General features: G+C 45.1%; 4 protein-coding genes across 6 annotated transcripts; 1 reads left to right on the forward strand and 3 right to left on the reverse strand.

Annotated features, from left to right (window-relative positions):
- Positions 1-379: 379 nt before the first annotated feature.
- Positions 380-6303, reverse strand: LOC122618986. The gene is made up of 5 exons (XM_043795658.1): positions 5580-6303; positions 3730-5448; positions 1598-3676; positions 1330-1528; positions 380-1267 (listed from the first exon to the last, which is right to left on the reverse strand). The coding sequence occupies exons 1-5, from the start codon at positions 6037-6039 to the stop codon at positions 541-543; spliced, it is 5184 nt and encodes a 1727-aa protein (XP_043651593.1). The 5' UTR covers positions 6040-6303; the 3' UTR covers positions 380-540.
- Positions 6304-6917: 614 nt separating this feature from the next.
- On the forward strand, positions 6918-14069 carry LOC122626061 (ethanolamine-phosphate cytidylyltransferase-like). Of its 3 annotated transcripts, none has more exons than XM_043806171.1 (7): positions 6918-7395; positions 11280-11530; positions 11591-11657; positions 11825-11937; positions 12641-12804; positions 12871-13056; positions 13118-14069. In XM_043806171.1, the coding sequence occupies exons 1-7, from the start codon at positions 7304-7306 to the stop codon at positions 13433-13435; spliced, it is 1191 nt and encodes a 396-aa protein (XP_043662106.1). In that variant the 5' UTR covers positions 6918-7303; the 3' UTR covers positions 13436-14069. The 3 variants fall into 3 exon arrangements, with proteins under 3 accessions (XP_043662106.1, XP_043662108.1, XP_043662107.1); XM_043806173.1 differs by having other exon boundaries at positions 6920-7395; positions 12698-12804; XM_043806172.1 differs by having other exon boundaries at positions 6921-7395; positions 12677-12804.
- LOC122626062 lies at positions 14069-15117 on the reverse strand. The gene has a single exon (XM_043806174.1). It carries the CDS (start codon positions 15019-15021, stop codon positions 14080-14082), a length of 942 nt encoding a protein of 313 aa, XP_043662109.1. The 5' UTR covers positions 15022-15117; the 3' UTR covers positions 14069-14079.
- Positions 15118-16084: 967 nt separating this feature from the next.
- LOC122619874 (leucine-rich repeat-containing protein 24-like) lies at positions 16085-18110 on the reverse strand. The gene is made up of 2 exons (XM_043797117.1): positions 16436-18110; positions 16085-16371 (listed from the first exon to the last, which is right to left on the reverse strand). Exons 1-2 carry the CDS (start codon positions 18108-18110, stop codon positions 16085-16087), a joined length of 1962 nt encoding a protein of 653 aa, XP_043653052.1.
- Between the last annotated feature and the right edge of the window lie 1249 nt (positions 18111-19359).

The following is a 19359-nucleotide window of genomic DNA, read 5'->3' on the forward strand; positions in this document are numbered from 1 at the left end:
GTGAATTGACTAATTTTGAAAAAGTAATACAATTTCCAATATCACGATTGCAAAGACATTGTATTTTTAATAGATTTCCTTTTAATGACATTTATTTCTTTCCATTTTGGTGTTTCCATTTAACTAAGAATATGACACATTTACTTCTGAAGTCGATAGTAGGAAATCAAACAATTGAATTCATAAGCCTAACACTACGATAGCTTAGGCTAGTTTTGTTTTTCTTTTAGAAAAAATAAAAAGAACGAAAGAAACAAAAACACTTATTCCAAAATAGCGCATAATAAAGGCTACTCTCCGACTTACTTAAGACTAAGGCGAAATGTTGATATTATTAGATGATGGATGATTGTTAGGACTAAGGGGTATAACACGCAACTTATTATAGTTTCGTATATTTGAACTATATTTGGGCTGACAGCCAGAAGCACATTTATAGATCGGGTATTCTGGGTGATTTTCAACAAGGGTTGTGGTGAAAAAAACAAAAACGTTGTTCTTCGACGAGATTCTCCACATGTCAAGTTTACCGACACAGGTCTACGTCGAGTGGGACTGCTGGACTGCCAATTTTAGCATGTGATTGGCGATACTATCTACAGTTAGGGATTGCGGGGACATCTCGATCACCTGGGACTTGTGGCGGGCATAAAAACGCTGCGCTCCATTGACTTGCGGCGCCAAATAGGTGAGCTGTCTTGGATCTGCAGCACTTATCCAGGCCTCGTCGTTCGATGCAGACTTAACGATCAGGTGATCCCCGGTGTTAACTGCCTCTGTAGTATCGTCAAATTGCGGCGCTGGTAAGCGGTGAACCTGCAGCAGGCGGTGCGAGGGCGTGGCGTGGGACAGCTCACAGGCGATCACATGCACCTCAGCCGCTTTGTTTGGTTCTTTGAGAAGCTGGTAAAGCACCAGCATGCTGCTTTGGTCCATGTCGAGGCTTGGATAGTGCATAGCTGCCAGGCATCGGCCCAGAGGGCGGCCCAAGTCGTAGTTCATCAGAGTGTCCCCGCTGCGGTGATCCCAGACTGTGATACGCGTCTGTCCGTAGCCGATAAGGCGATCCTCTGAAAGGCACTCAATGTGACGCAGCTCGTGGCGCAACTGTTTAAACTCCCGTATGGAGGCAAGCGTATCCAGTGTGGGCGTCAGTGAATACTTGCAGATGCCCGAGCGCGGCTTGCCCATCACCAGTTCCTGCTGCCATGCCATAACAAAGTAACGCGAATCCGCTATAGTTGTGTATATGACATGCGGCCACTCGCTAAATAACGTAAGTTGTGGGTTAAATCATAGCATTTATGCATACTTTGTAGTCAAACTCACCAATTTACAGCATCTAAGTGCACAGAATGCATACGAGGTCGTAATTCCTCTTCGCAGAAGTAGTACACATTCACATGGAGGGAGGTAAGCTTCACCTCCCTCTTGTGATGGTCCAGCGGCCTGCTCCGCATTTCAAGGTATACCGGCGTCGAATTGTGCACGCAAATGCGGCTGCCAAACGGCGTAAAGATCTCTTTCTCTGTAATGGATAAAACAAAGAGGCTAGAAAGTTTTCTAAAATATACGGTTCTTTATGATCATAACCCACCTAAAGTTACGCGCCGCACTCTTCCGAGGTAAACCCATCGCGGACCAACATCCAGCTCCTGCTCGGCGTCTTTGGACTCGCGCGGATGTGGTTGAGGCAGCTGCGGAGAGGGCGATTTTCGGACGCCATCAAAGGAGGGATTATGTCGGGGCTGATGCAGGACGTTGAACACTTTCGAGTACTTCCAGAAGGTAATGCAGTTCTCCTGCAGCACAATGAGCTGTTCCAGCTCGTAGTACATGTAAAGAACCTGACCGTGCTTGGCAGAAAGTGGATTTGCTAGCGTCGAGGATCCCTGACTAAGCCGCAGCAGGCCGCCAGGGGGAGTGGCTAGGACTAGGTCAGCGTGATTGATTTTTCCGGCTTGCTGGCGAGGGCGGTGCAGCTCCGTATTTGGTGGTGGTGTTGTTGGGGATGGCGGGTAAATAAGCACGGGTTGTGCATAAGGCGATTGAGCGACGGGCGGGGAACAAACAAGGGTCTTATCTACAGCTTCTTTGGCAGCGGAACTGACCAGGTGGCTGTGTGTAGGCGCAAAGGCTTTGGGAACTTCTGGTGCCAAATTAGCGAGCCTCAACACAGTGGCATTAGGAACGACTGTCACCGGTTCAGTCACCGTTTCAATATTCGGGGGCAGTGACTTGGCTCGTACTCGCCTGGTCCGCTTGGGCGGGCGACTAGACTTCGTTGCACTTGTCGTGGGATTCGCATTCTCCTTGACACCTTTCACCTTTCGGGGAGTGTTTGGCGGAGCCAATTGCTGCTGCTGCAAGCGATGCTGCTCAGGAAGACTTTTATCTGCCTGATCCGGCCTCTTTAACGCCGCCCGTACAGCCTTGGGCATTTGTACCTTTTTGGTGGTTTGTGCTGCGCCGCCAGCAATCCGTTTGGATCGTCCCTGAGCCATTTCATCCGATAGTGCGTAGCTCTTGAGCAGGCTGACCTTGCGGTTACGAAGTAGCTTCGAATTAAGATGCGTGGTGGAGCGAGTAACCAAATCGCGTACGCGAGCTTCCTTTCCGGGGCTGGCAACTCCCACGGTAGTGCGGCGTCGTTGGGTGGCGGCCACAGGTTTGGTGGCTCCATGGGTTTTCCTATGCTTTGGTCTTTTGGCCGTATCAACTGGTAAGGGGACAGGTGACCGCGAATCCTTAGCAGGACTGGTTATTGTAAGACTTTTCTTCGCTGGCTGGGAAATAAGTGATGGACGCGGTGCGCTTACGTCACCAAAACCGCCCGTTAAGTGTAAGCGCGCCGGCGAGATGCGAGACTCCTGTCTGGTAGGCGATGGATTCGGAGGCGAGGCATTGCTTGTAGCCTTGATAATATAAATCGATGGCTTGGTCTCACGCGCCTGGCGCAAACGTTGCTGCATGCTCTCCAACAGCTTGGACTGGGCAGGTGCGGCAGCTTCAAAGATCTTAGTGAAAGCTGCTTCAACAGACTGAGCCCGACCCTTTTCAGACTCCTTGTCTATCTCATGTTTCTTGTAACCGTCTCCAGCTATGACGGATATAGGACATTGCGGTTCTTGTTCCTGAAGCGATGGACACATCTCTCCATCCTTTGAGGATTTGGAAGTGGCTAGAAGGTTGGTGGTTTTGGGCGACTTCTTCGTTGAGCATTCTTCCTCTTCCGCAAAATATGTTTTGTAAAAGTGATTCATCTTGCGTTTATGCTCTGTTGCCAATCTAGAGGCGAAGTGAAGATCTTCATCCTCCACCATCCTTGAAACGGATTCTGATGTCTGAGCTGGGGAGGGTTCTTCTTTATCGGTGCTTAGCTCACTACTGGTGGTCAGTGGTACTTTCTTGTCCTTATCCTGCTGCCTATCTCGTTCCCTTTCGCGTCGCTTGCCACGCACATCACTGCGCATCCTATCTAGTTGCTGTTGTGGTCTGACCCGCAGCGATCGGCGAGCTACAGTGCTGTTGGCTAGCTCCCTCATTGCGGTAGCCACGGCGTTTGCTGTGGCCAGTTCAGTGAGGCCCAGATAATTGCAGAATTCCTGCTGCTCGTAAAACATACTATCATTCGGACAGTTGACGTAAGGCCCCTGGTTAGCTGCCATTTGCACCTCTACAAATAAAAAGAATAAATATAAATACAATAAAACACAAATTAAGTCTTACCTTGGGGAGCCTGTGGGAGTTCCTGGTAGCGATACATCTGTGGCTGCTGCTTCATCGTTTGCTCCATAAACTGCTGCTGCTGTATTGTTTGCACCTGCTGACGCATAACATCTAAAACCGCGTTGGTTAATTGTTGGTCTTCTGAGGGCCTACGGTCGCTTAAGTTCGGCTGCATAAAATCAGCCACACCTTCCGGACCAGATGGACGAGCTTGAGCATGGGAAACGGATGCAACCAACTCCAAATTCGCAGCGGTAGAACATGCCGTTGGCGTAACCGCGCTACTCTCCAGGTCGGCTGTTGAGGTTTCCTTGGTAAGGTTTCGCTGCTCAAAGTTGTGGGAGTCCGTGTTGTTTAAGTCATCGACACCGGGCAGCACCACCTCGTCCTCCTCCGGTTGTTGATCCTCTTGTAGTTCTTCCTCGGGAATCAATGTGGTGACAGAGGCTTTTTCCATACCCACCACCTCGTAGCAATCGTCGTCATCGTCATCTAGCACAATTGTCTCCTCGGTGGGCAAGATGTGCAAGTAGCGACGATGCACAGGCCGCTCCGCCGACTGAGAGCTGGCTAGTTCTTGAGTGGATTCGTCTGAGGTTTGCATGATGTCACGGCTGATCTTCTCCATGTTCCGAGCCAGTGTTTCACGGAATTCGGGAAAGTTATGCTGTTTGAGAGATGCCGTTACAGCCTCGTACTGGTTAAAGGCGGCATCAAAGCTTTCCACATCCTCGACCGCGGCCCATTCCTGCCTGGGTGCCGTTTCCCAATTGGAGACTTTCTCGGCGGGACTCATTTGCGGCTGAGCCTGGCAGATGCTTGCGAGTCTTCGATCCATAGCCTCTCCATGCAGAGTATTCTTCATCAGCGGCGGATACTTGCGCTTCAGCGGCGCCACTTTGGATGGAGAGCGGGTGCCCGTTAACTCGTCCTCAAAGTCATAGTGGTCGCTGGCGTTGGGCATGGAGGATGAGCTGACTGGGAATTCCGTGGGACTGCTGTGCTCGCGAGGCAATTTTCTTTGCAGATTATTTGGCGGCGGCTCCTGTCCCTGTAATGCAATAACGTCGATAGGTTGGTCTGGTTCTTCCTGGATGACTGCGTCCTCGCATTCTTCATCGTCATGGTCCTCTAGTTCATGATCATACACCTGACAAATATCTGGGCGTTCCTCCTCCATCGGCGTGTCGTCTAAGAATGTGGCGTTCTCGTTTTCCTCGGGGGCCTCATCGTCCACCAGTTCCTGATGCACTAATGGCTGTTCTAGCGCTGCATCACTAAGGTACACATTGTTTCCATCCGCCAAACGTGCCTCGCCCTCACCCATATCTTCCACGACCTCTTCGATGTAGGCAGTCCCATTGAGACACTCATTCGCATCACTTTCCTCGGGCAGCAAACCCAGCAAAGCTCCGGTACCGTTTTCGGCCATCAGAATGGCCCTGGCGAACTCCTGCTCGCATGCCACTCCCTGGGTAGCTACTATGATCTCACAGCAGTGTTCTTCCGCTAAGACGACCATGTTCTCTCCATCCACGGACTCATAGATCACACACTGCTCTTCTTCCTCGGCCACCTGAAGTTCTTGTTCAGCCTCATCACTCACGTGGGACAGCATGTCGAACTGGTCAACATTGCCATTGGTCAGCAGGACGCCGGGACTGCTGACTACAGTTTGCATTAATGCAATGTTCGGATCCTGGACAGCTTCGGGCGAGTCTACAAAACAAGGAGGGTATGTAAGTTTAATTTTAGAGAAATAAGTGAGTTTAAAATTTTGAATTGGGACACAACTTCATAATTAATAATATGAAAGAGAATCCTTTATATTTATGGTTAATGGAACAAACCGTTGATCTCGATGACCTCGTGGCTGCTGCACTGACGTTTCGCCGGCGTGCAGGCGGCCCATTCCGGGGCTTGAGGTGCCTCTTCGGCCACCATCATTTGCCGGCGAAGTCCAAATATTAAGGGTTCAGTCTGGGTGACGAAACTGGAAGACGGGTGCTCCTCCGGCCAGCCCTTGAAGCCACTGCCACTTGAGATAAGGCTGTAGATTTCCAAATCGTCGGAGATCTCGTGCAGCATGCTGTCCACGGCAGGGTCCAGATCTGCTCCCGTTCCTGAGGATCTGGTGCCGGATGCAGCCAGATCCGTGAGACGCTCCCGATCCTCAGCCACGCCCGATGCGGCGCCTGGAGCTTCGCTAGCCTCCGCATCAACCTCGTCGCCTTCCAGCGGCGAGTAGCGGTTCAGCAGGTGCTCCTCCGCCGTCACGTAGGCCATCAGATTGGCTTCTCTCCTGGACATCGCGGTGGTACGGGGAATGGGATTGGGATTATCTAGCCCTCGTCGATTCGTTTACCAATTGTGGTAGGATTTCTTGTAAATTTAGCACGTGAAATTTAAAAAATATACTTGATGCTGTCTACAAAACAGTGCCCGAACTGACTGTGGACGGTCATGATTACATTATCATGGCTTAGTCGGTTTACTTTGATTGTTATTTTATGTATTTCTGCGTGCTTTGCGTTGTATATTTCTTATTTGATAGGCTTAATATTTTAAGTTGCTTTATCCAGTGTGACCGTAGGAAACACCGTAGTATTATCCCACATCGCAATAGCTAAAATACCATTGAAAATACTATCGGTATTATTTTTACAGTGGGATCAATCTATGATAGATATCTATGAATATTTTGAAAAGCTTCCTGAATGTTCTCCAAAAGCTTTTTATTTAAATAAAATGACACAAGTGTATATAAAACTAACGGTTAAAACTGTGGTTAAATATTTTTTATTATAATTTATTTTTAAAGTGTCTAATTTTGTAACATTGACAGGAATACTAAAATTGGTTATTAATGGAAGCTTAAGTAGTTTAAGATATATTTTGTTATATCAATAAAATAATTTCAATTTAAATGCGTGATTGATTTATAAGGGCTTTGTAAAGCTGGTAACCTTGTACTCTGTACAGCTTAGTGCTTGCCAAATATAAAGTTAGTTAATTCCAAAGTATTCCCAATATCGGGAGTTTTCCCGATCAGCTGTTGCTGTTTACAAAATCCGCGTTAATTGGTATTCATCGCACTTGGCAGATGGTATATTTGGCCAAACACCAATGCGTCCACTCTACTCTCACGGTACTCGGAATTGTGAGAAAAGAAATGAAAGAATCTAAAAAAAAAATTCAAGCTAAACACACCGCACTTACGCCCCGAAGAAGTTCCCATGCGCCCGCGCGCTGATAACGCAAGTCTGAGAATCTGAGACCGATTCCGCTCCGAATCTGAATTCGAGTCCGAGTCCGAAACCGATAACGTAAACGAAAACTGAGTAGCTCGGTCGGAAATGAGAATTGATATATAGCGGGCGTCGCCGCAGCTCAGAACAAATAACACACAGCTCTCGAAGCGTGAACGTCGTTGTCGTCGAGTTTCCGCCTTGAAATCGAAATCGAGTACTGAAAACAGAAACATCAAAACTATACGTACTCTCCCCGGCATCTAATGTGCGCCTGTTAGCCGGATTCTAAATTAAAGCGATTGCGAAAATTCAATAAGTCAACGATGGAGGACAAGCGGGCAAATGGCGATACCAGCGCCTGCAATGGGCATTCCGACAAGCAGCACAAGGATGTTCGCGTCTGGTGCGATGGATGGTGAGTCATATGCGTTCTGGCGCCTCCAGGAATCGGGCGCACAACGTCTAACGGTTCTTAGGGCTCCCCATTGCGTCACGCCACCCGTTACTCAGCGCTAGCGGTGAAGTGAGTCAAAGCATACCCATTCCACGTCGGTCCCTTCGATTCCATGCCACACCACGGCGAACCGAACCTTACCATTCCAATTCCAATAGCAAAAGCTATAGCAATACCCGTAATCAGCCGACGATAAACTAAACCCATTTTCAGGCGTGCTAAGAAGCGTTCAGGGTTCCTCAATTGATTAGCAAATCTTTGTGGAACTGTGCCGTCTCGCTCCAATAGCCACCCATTGCCGTCGTCCGGCTGAAATGTCTACTCAGGTTCAAGGTCTTTCAGATCCGAAATGTCCATATTCTCCACGCTTGACCGGGGCTTTTGCATTATATTTATATTTATATTTATATGCTACGCCGTCTATTTATAAAGGGGTCCGTCAATTGCACACTACACAGTGGGTATTCTAAAACAGTTTACTGTGGGAATTATGGAGCTTAAACTAGCCATATTCCAACATTAGCTTGCAGATTAATTAATTGCAATATGTGATAAAGCGGGTTTTTGGTTCATCTAATACATGCATTTTAGATCCGTATATAGATATAGACATTGACGCACTTTGCCTTTTTGGGCACCTTCAAATTGTTCTATAGGCACTGCGCTCCCCCATATATTATTATTTGATTCCGTGCAATGCATCATCGGGAACCGGTTTATCTTTATCGGTAATGACGCGTTAGACTGCGATATGGATGGATGGCCTACCATAACAAGTTTGTCTGCTCAATTGAGGGACAATAGAGATTTCCTCAATTGTGGCTACCGCCAGACGATTCATTAGTAGAAATAAAAATACACCCATTGTTTATATTCGCTCTCGCTGTTCTTCTTATTTCAATGTATTTATACACACCGAATAAACAATGGCCCACGCTTAGCAAACAAAAATACTGTCATTGTACGATTCTGTGTATACAAGTGCTAAAATGCTATGCCTAAACCACTGTATCTGAAAAATTTTCCGTCCCCTTTTTTTTCGAAAGGGACTTCAAATTTTCGGATGAGGGCTGCGTTTACGTGGCCATTGTTGACTGTGGTTGCCCGCCGGTTGTCCCAAACATCACGTGATTCTGGCCTGCGCATGCCTCCGCCTCGGCGGTGCCCCCCCACACCACCATCATTTGCACCACTCTCATTGCCATTGCCTCGCCATTGACCCACAATGCTGTCGTCATCGTCTGGCGGTCTTATGTGCCTAATTTAATTGGCATTTCGCTGGGCTTCTCCTGCCCCGATTAATCGCAAGGGATCGCCTTACTTTTAGAAGGTTATTTATATCACATCCGTTCATTCAATCTACGTATGACTGTATCTTGTAGAAGAAACATATTTATACTTCTTGTATTCTACGAGAGCATGTCTGCACTTTAAAAGCCCAGAAACATATACATTTTTCTATTGGGAAGCGCTGAATTTTATGGAATCACTAGACGAAACCAATTTCAATTAAATACCCTGAAATAGTGACATATGAGACTGATACTTAGCTAAAAACTACGCTAATAGCAAGATTAACAAAACTACATAAATCAAATACATATGGCATCTAATTTATGGCAATTAGGAGCGATCTAAAGAAGAACATCATAATCATTGGCGTTTCCGGGTAATTTTTGGCAATCTATGCTCCCTGATGTCCGTTGTCAATGGATCACAGCAACCTGCCACCAGTGTGGAAATCCTCTAGCTAAGGCTGATAAGACTGACCTACGTAGTCGCACTCCAACCAGATTAACACCGCTGAAATTCAACATCAGCTGCTCATGGGCAAAAACAAAAGTATAAACACCATATTTGCGTGGAATCTGCCCAATAACCCGGCAGATGGGCATGTGGGGCATTTGGACCGAAATATTCTAATCAGCGCAGATTGATCATTGACGCAGGCACAAGTGCTCGGCTTGTCTCCTCCTTTCCACCCAAGTCAATGAACCTCTGCCAGTGGAAAAACAAATGAATGGGAAGCGCTCGTAATAAGAGAGTCGGGGCCTTAAGGCATTCATATGAGCATACGCCTATAGGGTCTATGGCATACTTTACCCCTGCAAGTCAATCCACTCTACTAGGCTGGGGTCCGGTCGTCAGAGCACAAATTCTACGGAGAATCGCGTGATATTTTTTTAATCAGCAAACGGGCGTCGGCGTTGCTGTCGCTTGTGTCGCTGCTTTTAGCTTACTCAATTGATTAAGCGGCCCCTGGGTCTGTTCTGTTCCACATATAGAGTACAATGCTATATGGGTATAGTATGTTCGGCACAGATTTCTTGGTGCTGCAAAAAAATCTCCGGGAGCAAAGGTTTCGCTTCGATTAATGAATGGCCCACGTTTTTACTAGCTGCTTTGTGGTCATCTCTCTGGATTTGTTACTATCTGGACAAATCGACAAATCGGCAAATCAAGGGACTGGCCTGGCGTGCATATTTTTAGGTGCATACCAGGGGGACTTTTTGGTTCCGCGACTTGCATTCCTATTTGAGTAAAGTTTTCTAGGGAATTCTCTAATCTTGCGTCTACCTATTTCAAATTAACTCCCCCACAATCTATTACTCAAGAACCACTGGGCGTGATAATGGTGACGGTATTATTTCTTATCATACGCAATTTCGTGAAGTGGTTACCTTTTGAATTATATGTTTAAAAATGTTTATTCAAAGCCCGTTTGGTGAATCATTTCATAACAAACCAGCAAAAAAGCTGGTTCCAATTAAATTAAGTGAAAAATATTTAAAATAATTTATTTCCGATTTAACTACATATTACAATAACAATTAAAACTTAAATTACTTATGGTGCAAAAAAATGCGTTCCGCAGTAAATACCTTCGTAATTGGTGTTAAGTGCAATTTGAGCAACGCCTCACGTCCCCCAGATGCTATTATCGCTTTCCCAAGCCAAACAAAAACCAGGCCAGGGCACGTGTGCCTATGACCATAATGCCTAGAATCGGCGGAGAATGTAAACAACCGAATGGCGCTGTTTGCGTATATGTGGCCACTGAAAAGCTGACGCAGCAGCGCTCATAATTGCAATTAGAATTGCAAAACAGCGAGCAGCAAACACGGTTTCATTGATATCCCCTGTCTCGGTTGCTTCATCTCTCGGCATTTTTGGCGTTCCTACTCTGATGATCGAGTCCAAAGATCAATCTTGACCAATGCTGGGCAAAAGTGGATCACACAAACCGCTTCTGTATGGTCACCGGTGGTCAGTCCGTCAGCTACTGGTCATTAATAGCACTCGACCAGACATCATTGACGCGCTTCGTCAGCGGTTTATGTAAACTATGTAAATGGCTTTCTCAAAGCACTTTATTGCCTTGTGGTGTGGGTCATTAGCATTGCTGCTTCGACGGGATTACCTGGCTTCCAACATCAACCAAATGGCCAGGATTGCAGCTGACCGTCATGATAAATAGACTTTTGTTGGGACTGAGGTTTATTATTTGTACATTCCAAGCGATAATTGTTTTTCTTCTTGGCGAGTCACGTCTTTAAACACGGCTTATCTTGCCAGCTCGAAAAATTGCTAATTTTATGAAATGTATGCCACTTTCTGAGTCATGTTGGTTGAGCCAAGATCGTTTCCATTAGCTAATCGACAAGGTCGCCGCAATCGGTGCAGTCACAGTTATCTCAGAATATGTTAAACTTCCACGAATGGGAGACAACATTTCCGGTGGCAATTAACGCGACCATGTTTTGATAAGGGCTTGTTCTCGGCACACGCTTGTAGAGAGATATCTAACTTGTACTAACAATTGTACTTCCTCCCATCCTCAACAGCTATGATATGGTGCACTTCGGCCATGCGAACTCCCTGCGACAAGCCAAAGCTCTTGGCGATAAGGTAATTGTGGGCATTCACACCGACGAGGAGATCACCAAGCACAAGGGACCACCGGTCTTCACCGAGGAGGAGCGCGTCAAGATGGTCAAAGGCATCAAATGGGTGGATGAAGTGGTGCTCGGTGCTCCGTATGTGACCACACTGGAGGTGCTCGACCAGAACAACTGTGATTTCTGTGTGCATGGAGGTGGGTACCAATGAATACAAATATCTGTGGATGTTACTTAATTGATTTGATTTTTTGCAGACGACATTACCATGACAGCTGAAGGAGTGGACACATATCATTTGGTCAAGTCAGCAAATCGCTACAAGTGAGTATGAATGATATAATTTTCAGACATTTGGCAGTTTATAAATCTACGTCACATTTACGATGTGTATACCTTGCCGTGACCTTTAATAAACCGCCAGTTGTCTTATAACGCACGTACTGTATTTTCCCAATTACTGACATTTAATTTCCTTATGCAATCCACAGGGAAGTAAAACGCACGGCTGGAGTTTCGACCACTGACCTTGTGGGCCGCATGTTGCTCCTGACACGCAACCACTTCCGTCAGGGATCCGCCGAATATGATATCGAGAAAGAAGGTAGCTTAAGCTTGTTTCAACGCTTTTCTGGCACATTCATATTTAATTTAAATGTTCCTAAATCACAGCGCTCACATTTTCAGTCTTGTGCGCCAATTCATTGTTTCTAACCATAACTAACTTTAATTTTAAGACAACTATTTCTTTGCACTCTTTTTTTTTGTCTTTCATTTCCTTCTGTTGAACTTGTATATTGCTCTTGCATGCTGTGCATAAACCAAAGTCGATCAATCAGTTACAAGTATGAACAATATTATACAGATATATTTAGTTTATACATGGGCTACGCACGATTAGTTTATGCATTTTCCTTACTAAAACTAAATCCCTTTCAATGAGTTCGACTTTTAATTTGCCATAGTTGAACGCAAATAACTCCTTGGTTTATGTTGCTCTCTACAACTTTACTATTTCTCTTCTTTTTATTTCTATGTACGCACTGTTTACCACTAACCAAAATATAATCTAATGTATAAAACCTATGAAAACTATGCTAAAACCTCAATATGCCAAATGTTTTGTGCGTGTGCGCGCCCGCGAAATGAATCCAAATGCCAAACCCAACGACCAACCTGCAATCAAAATATCCAAATCCGAATCCAAATCGAAATCAAATCCTAAACGTAAATTTTCGCTCTCAAATACACACTTGCTCATTTGTCTGCGTTGCTTTACAATACAATTATCAACAAAAACAAAACAGTGTCAATTTTAAAACGACAAATAAAATCCCATCCAGGTTCTTCGAACATGGGCCAAGACTCGGCAGCCAAAAGTCCATGGACCGGTTGTAGTCAGTTCTTGCCGACTACCCAAAAGATCATACAGTTTAGTGATGGCAAATCACCGAATCCCGGCGATAAGATTGTAAGTTTAACCTTCATTGTGTTATTTCGCTGAATATGTATAATTTATAATGGTCGGTATTTTCAGGTTTATGTGGCTGGCGCCTTCGATCTCTTCCATGTGGGTCACCTGGACTTTCTGGAAAAGGCTAAAAAACTGGGTGATTACCTGATTGTTGGCCTGCACACAGATCCCGTGGTGAACTCTTACAAGGGCAGCAACTATCCTATTATGAACCTGCACGAGCGCGTGCTCAGCGTTTTGGCCTGCAAGGTAAGATTGCAGTTGACACTTTTAAAAGGTTATCTCAATCGATTTTTTCCCATTTCCCCAGTTTGTCAATGAGGTAGTCATTGGAGCTCCCTACTGCGTCACCGAAGAGCTGCTTGAACACTTCAAAATCGATGTCGTCTGCCACGGACGCACACCCATCGCGCTGGAGAACGGCAAGATCGATCCATATGCCGTTCCCAAGACGCGAGCAGTCTTTGAGCTGATCGATTCCGGCAACGAGATGACCACGGAGCGTATCGTGGAGCGCATTATCTCGCACCGTCTGGAATATGAGCGTCGCAACCAGGCCAAAGAAAAGAAGGAAATCGAAGCCTTTGAGGCACTTCAACGCCAAAAACAGACCCAAAAGGCCGGCTAGCCGGAACCTGATTCCGACCTCTCACACTAGACGGATGTTTCATATTTTTTAGTTTGTTTTGCTTAGATTGTCGTCCCCGTTAAGATGGCGCTTTTATTTTGTTGCGTTAAAAGCGATGCGACGCTGCCTGAGGTGCCGTGCGGCCAGTATCTTGAAAAGCCTCGGCTGCAGCGTACCGCTCGCTCGTTCTTTAGTACAATTTTTGAATATCTGCACATGCGCCACATAGAAAGCCTTAATGATATAAGGTTATACACATTAATATATATTTGTAATACCTTAATATAGCATATTTAAAATCTAAATTTTATGTATGTAAGCTCAAAATTTGTAAATTCCTTTTTGTATGCTGTAAGTGTTGAGGAACAACAAAATTGTACGAATAGCAAAGATAAATGTGACATGTTATCCAAACGGTTGGCAAAAAAAAAGCCTTGTACGAATTGTATATATATATTCAGCAATGTATCGCAAGTAGGATGTCCGGATCCGGAAATAGCTGCTTTTATCAAATGTAATCTCTGATACTTTGTCCTAATTTATTAATGCATATACTAAGTGCAAGTTCAAGTTTTATGTTTCAATGTTTAATCTTAGTCTTAAATACATGGCCAAAAATATTGCAAATTCCAAATATATTTCAATTATATTCTTGCCTCGCTGATCACCTTCAGTTCGACGTTTAGCAATTGTTGCCACACATCTAAATCCATTAGTGGTCGAAGGTCCTCAAAGCTGATGAGCATCACGTTGCTATCGGTCTTGATGAACTCGCTGCAGGTTTGGTTCGACGACAATGGCAGCATCGGACGAGCTTTTATCTGCTTTGTGTAGTAACGTGCCGAGTTGGCCGGTTGGACCAGCAGCCGCAGAGTGATGGCCACACCGTGCAAGGGAGTAGCCACCCAGATGGCCAGGACCTCGTGTTCGACACGCTTCCTTGCCCACAGCACCGAGTGCATGGTGCGGCAGGCGAAGATCATGAGGGCGCTATGCTGCGAGTAGCAGCGGTATTCCACCGGCAGATAGGTGTTTCGGTGGCATTTAAGGGGATTGAGGCCAGTGCGCCGATAGCAATAGACCCCCAACAGGGAGTTGACATCTCTTTCCAAACTGCTAACTTGACATGTTAGGGATACTCGCTTGCCCACTTCCAGCTCCAAGAACGGAATCCCCATTCCCGGCAGATGGTCACTTAAATAGTGACCCAGTAGAGCGCTGGGCTCAACCGAGCAGAGGCATCCGTGACATGGGCATGCCACCAGGCGCAGTCGGGTCCACGGCGAATCGCTAGAGGCGTTCACAGGAAGCGGGTTTTTCCTGCTGCTGGGCGGCTGCTCGGTAAGCGAATCAAAGTTCTGCAGCTGCAGTTGGAGCAGCTGATCTTCGGGAGGTGGGGCGGCCAGCGACGCAGGAAGTCTGTAGTTTGAAAAGTGTTTGGTGTACAGCAGATTTTGCATTTCGTGCAGGCGCTGCTTTCGCCTCTCCTGACGCTTCCGATTCCGGCTCAATCCATGGATGGGAGCAGATAGATCCTTTGCGGGATCTGTTGCCTGCTTGGCACGGGAGGTGGAGGGCGCAGTCATCGTGGTGCGCAGATTAGTTAATCAGGCTTCGTTAAAACGACATAATTTTGACACGAAACCAACAAATTGTGAAACTTGTTTTGACAAGTAGTTCGATTTTTTAATATACTAATATTTATTATTCAGTTGGGCCGAAATCCACCACCAAATCCGCCACCAAAAGGCAAGCTGTGCATCTGGCAGTGCGTTGGGCCTGGAGAGGAGATGAGCTACTGGTTGAGTGCAGAGGACAAAGAAACCGACCAGTGGCCATCGGCTCGAGCTCCAGGTCCCAACTCATCCAACGTCTCAGATGCGCAGCTCAGGATGAGTTCCTGACCATCCTCCTGAATAAACCCGACCAGGGGAAGTTGGCGAAGCTCTCCACGCTAACCCCAGTCAGTAACGCATTCATACGCAACGGTAGCTTTACCAGGTTTGCTGACTGGCGGTGGCCTACACTTTGATCTGAAGCGTAACTTGAAACGGCAAACGAACAGGGTCTTCATGAGCAAACGGCCAGAACTAGTTGGGAATTACAGGCACATGCATGGAAATAAATTCGGGGTAGGTCAGGGATGATAGAAAGTAAAACTGGGTAAAAGTGGGCAGGTAAAGAAATTTGCTACAATTGACGAAGGTATAGAAAGTCCCTAAAACGGAAACCAAAAATCCAGCAAAGATATCCCTTGAAGATGTAATTTCATCACTATGGAATATACGATTAATTAAAAGAAAGCGTCCCATTTTTCATTTAAAGGCATCACTTAAAACTTTTTTATTACATTTCTTTTACTTAAAGAGCGGGTTAAAACACTTAGATCTGTGTAAATAAATATTCTTATGTTAGTAACGTTTTAAAATACATAATTTACTACCAGAAATAAGGCGAGGTACATTTCTTCTTGATTGGGTCTCAAGGAATGTGATTCTCCTATGTCCTCTCTTCTCCTGAAGGTCTAAGAGAGGTAGGGCTGGATAAGATTCGCAATCCTGGGACAGACTAAATTTTAATGGCATGGGGGTTACGGTGGGTTTGCAACTGTAGAAGGTGGGAAATGCCATATTACAAAAGATGAATATATTATGATGAGGTATTATCACCACTAATGGGGTTATTAGTGCTGATACTCTTTATTCTAACACTGCCGTACTTCTCCTTTAGGTACTTTTGCACATTCGTATTGTACTTGCTCCGGGGGTTAACTTCTCCTTTTTTCGATGGTGGACCGAAAGGTTCATTAATACTTTTTAAGGCAGTGGGTTCAGTGGAAGGCAACAGGTCCGGTTGGAGTTCTTCGATGTGTCCCTTCTGTTTTGAGCAGCCTGTTGAGTGCGAGGAACTCTGCCGGGAATCCTTATCGAGCTCATCTAAGTGGTGGAAAAACAAGAATGAGTTAAAAAACAAACACTGGTTTTTTGTGCCTTCTACTACCTTTCTGTTTAAGCGCTCCTTTTTCCTGGACACGGGCAATATGCGAATAGAGCTCCCGATTTCGCGATGAAGTGGATTCCGCCTGATTGTCAAGATTTTCAATATAATTATTGCTATTTAATCTCAAGTCTTCAATATTTCTCGTTGGCGTGTAATCCTTTGGGTACATTTCGCCGCCTTTCGATTTGGATGCTATAAATAAGCTGTAGTTTTTACTTGATGGTCCACCAGTAGCACTTAATGGATCCAGCGCGATCTTGCTTTCCCGTATAACTCCAGAACTAAGGGCACTGATAGCGGTAGCATCTTCACTACCGGGTGACTGCACGGGAAAACTAGTGGGTTGCAAATAGGTGTGCTGGCCGGGATGAAACTGCTTGAATCTCTTGAAAATCAGGCAAGTGACCAACGAAAATAGGATCGACATGCTGAGAAAACCCATGGCTATAAGGCATACTATTGCAAAGAAGTTGCTGTCGATCAGGGAAATGTGTTGCAGGTCCTTTTGGACCACCACACTTATGTGAACCGAATCCCTGCCACCGGGATTCTCCGCCAGGCAGGTATAGACGCCCTCATCGCTCTTCCTGGCATTTACTATCGTAAGACGTGACACAAAAACATCATGTCCGAATTTCCGAACCTTTGGTTCATCCTCTCGCAACAGTTCTATGTAAACACGCTGCTTTTGACTTTTCACCGGCTTGGAGCGGGTTTCGTATACTTGATTGCTGTAGTCCCAGGCAATAACCGTATTGGGAGATCCGTGGACGCGACAAATAAGCGTAACGTTCTCCTTGGAAGTGTTGATGGAAGTACTGAGCGTCGGATACACTATCTTCGGCTTGCAGGCAAACGCCTCCGGCTGATCCTCGATCCACAGACGACCACGTAACTGCAAAGGATAATGGCAGGATGTGGGCGGGGTGTATAGGTTCATACCTATAACGAAGTCACGGAACATCTGAAGGTCGCAGGTGCAGTTCCAGGGATTCTCGACCAGCGATAATGCAGTGAGCTTGTTCAAGTCCTGGAAGCTCTCCACTCTCAGTTTGGTCAGCTCATTGTTGTCCAGATAAATCTGCGAGAGAAGTGGTACTCCCACAAAGGCCTGGGCATCGATGCTAACCAAGCGATTGCGCTTAAGTTCGATCTTGTGCAGATACTTGAGATTCCGGAACACTCCATGGCGAAGTGCTTGCAACAGGTTGCCATTTAGCAATATCGCCCGTACTTTCGAAAGACAGTCGAACACATTGGGTAGCAAGTCCACAAGTAAATTGTTGGACAAGTCGAGCTCTATAAGGATCTGCAGTTGGGTGAAACTTCGCTGGTTGATGTGTTTGAGGGTGCCATTTCGTATGAGTAACTTCTGGAGATTTTGCAAGTTGGTGGTCAGGAATGCGTTCTCCTCCAGGTAGAATATATGGTTGTGTGACAAATCCAGCACTTGAATCTCCGGACTGAGGTACTCCGGCACTCCACTTAGGCTCAAATTGCGGCAGTCGGCTGTCTTTTTGCCAGAGTTCCATTTGCAGTGACAGTTTCCACAGTCCATTAGCCAATCGGCACTGGCACTTCGGAGTATGAGTGCCAAGCAGTATATCTTAAGTAGGAATAGCGACAGGTGCTTACAGGAAGTACTACATGGATCGAAGCTAAGCTTGATGGCCATTGGGATTTTTCTAAGGAACGAAGCGTCTAGCACATCCCAGTTAGTCTGGGTTATTGTTTGTTGCACATTTAAATGGTTGGGTTTAATTATCCCTCATGTCCAGTGTCCGTAGTCATTAAATCTTCCGTCTAGCATTATAATCCTGAAATCCATCCTGGAAAGTAGAAAGGATAAGTATTGTATCAGTTGATTCACAATGAAATCTAAGGGTTTATGCTTATTCCGCCTGTACCTGATACACAGGTCTGTTATTGCCATAAACAAACACTTTAAACTGTCCTAATCTTGATATATTGGCTGACAAGGAGTTCCCATGGCGTCCATTACCTGACCCAAGGGAAATTGCCTTCAAGGCCACCTTTCCCATTTTCCCTTTAACAGTATCGTATAAACATGAACAATTGCGAGAAAAGCTGGCTGACACTGGCCGTGGGAAAATGCTGCACTTTGTTGGCTTACCAGATATAGAAAAACAATATAAATTTACTATCCCGCCACGCCTAAAGCTCGTTCCGAAAATGTTCTTCCAGAGACCTCGGCGTATATCCATCAACTGTTTTTCTATTTTGGTACTGCCCCACATACCAGAGTGTTAACAGTATTTCGGCGCATGTCAAGTAGATTTCAGACTTTGTCCTCCTTTTATGTAAATTAACATTGGGATTTTCTCGTTTTTAATCATTTTTTATATTTCATAAATTATATGTGATATTTTTTAATTATCAGCACTTAAAATTTATTTTTATTTATTTTTTATACATCTATTATATCCAACATTAATATTTTTACATTAATGTTTAAAAGAATATAAATTAACATTGGGATTTTCTCGTTTTTAATCATTTTTTATATTTCATAAATTAGATGTTATATTTTTTAATTATCAGCACTTAAAATGTATTTTTATTTATTTTTTATACATCTATTATATCCAACATTTATATTTTTACATTAATGTTTAAAAGAATAAGAATAACGTTTAAAAAAATGGTACGGTTTCTATATTTTATGCCGGTTTTAAGTGCCGTATACATTATTTATATTTCTAAAACTACGTTAGTCACAAGTCTTTCTATTTCAAAATGGTTATACAAATGACTAAGGTTTACGTGTAATTTTAAACACAATAAAAACTTATTTAACTTATTGCAAATTGTCCGTTACAAAATGAAACGATTGCATTCCATTTATTTGCACCGCAGACCACCCCTAAAAGCAGGCTATTCTTACTGAACAGCAGTTGCGTTGA

The sequence above is a fragment of the Drosophila teissieri genome, chromosome 2L, assembly GCF_016746235.2.
Source record: "Drosophila teissieri strain GT53w chromosome 2L, Prin_Dtei_1.1, whole genome shotgun sequence".
Classification (NCBI taxonomy): Eukaryota; Metazoa; Arthropoda; class Insecta; order Diptera; family Drosophilidae; genus Drosophila; species Drosophila teissieri.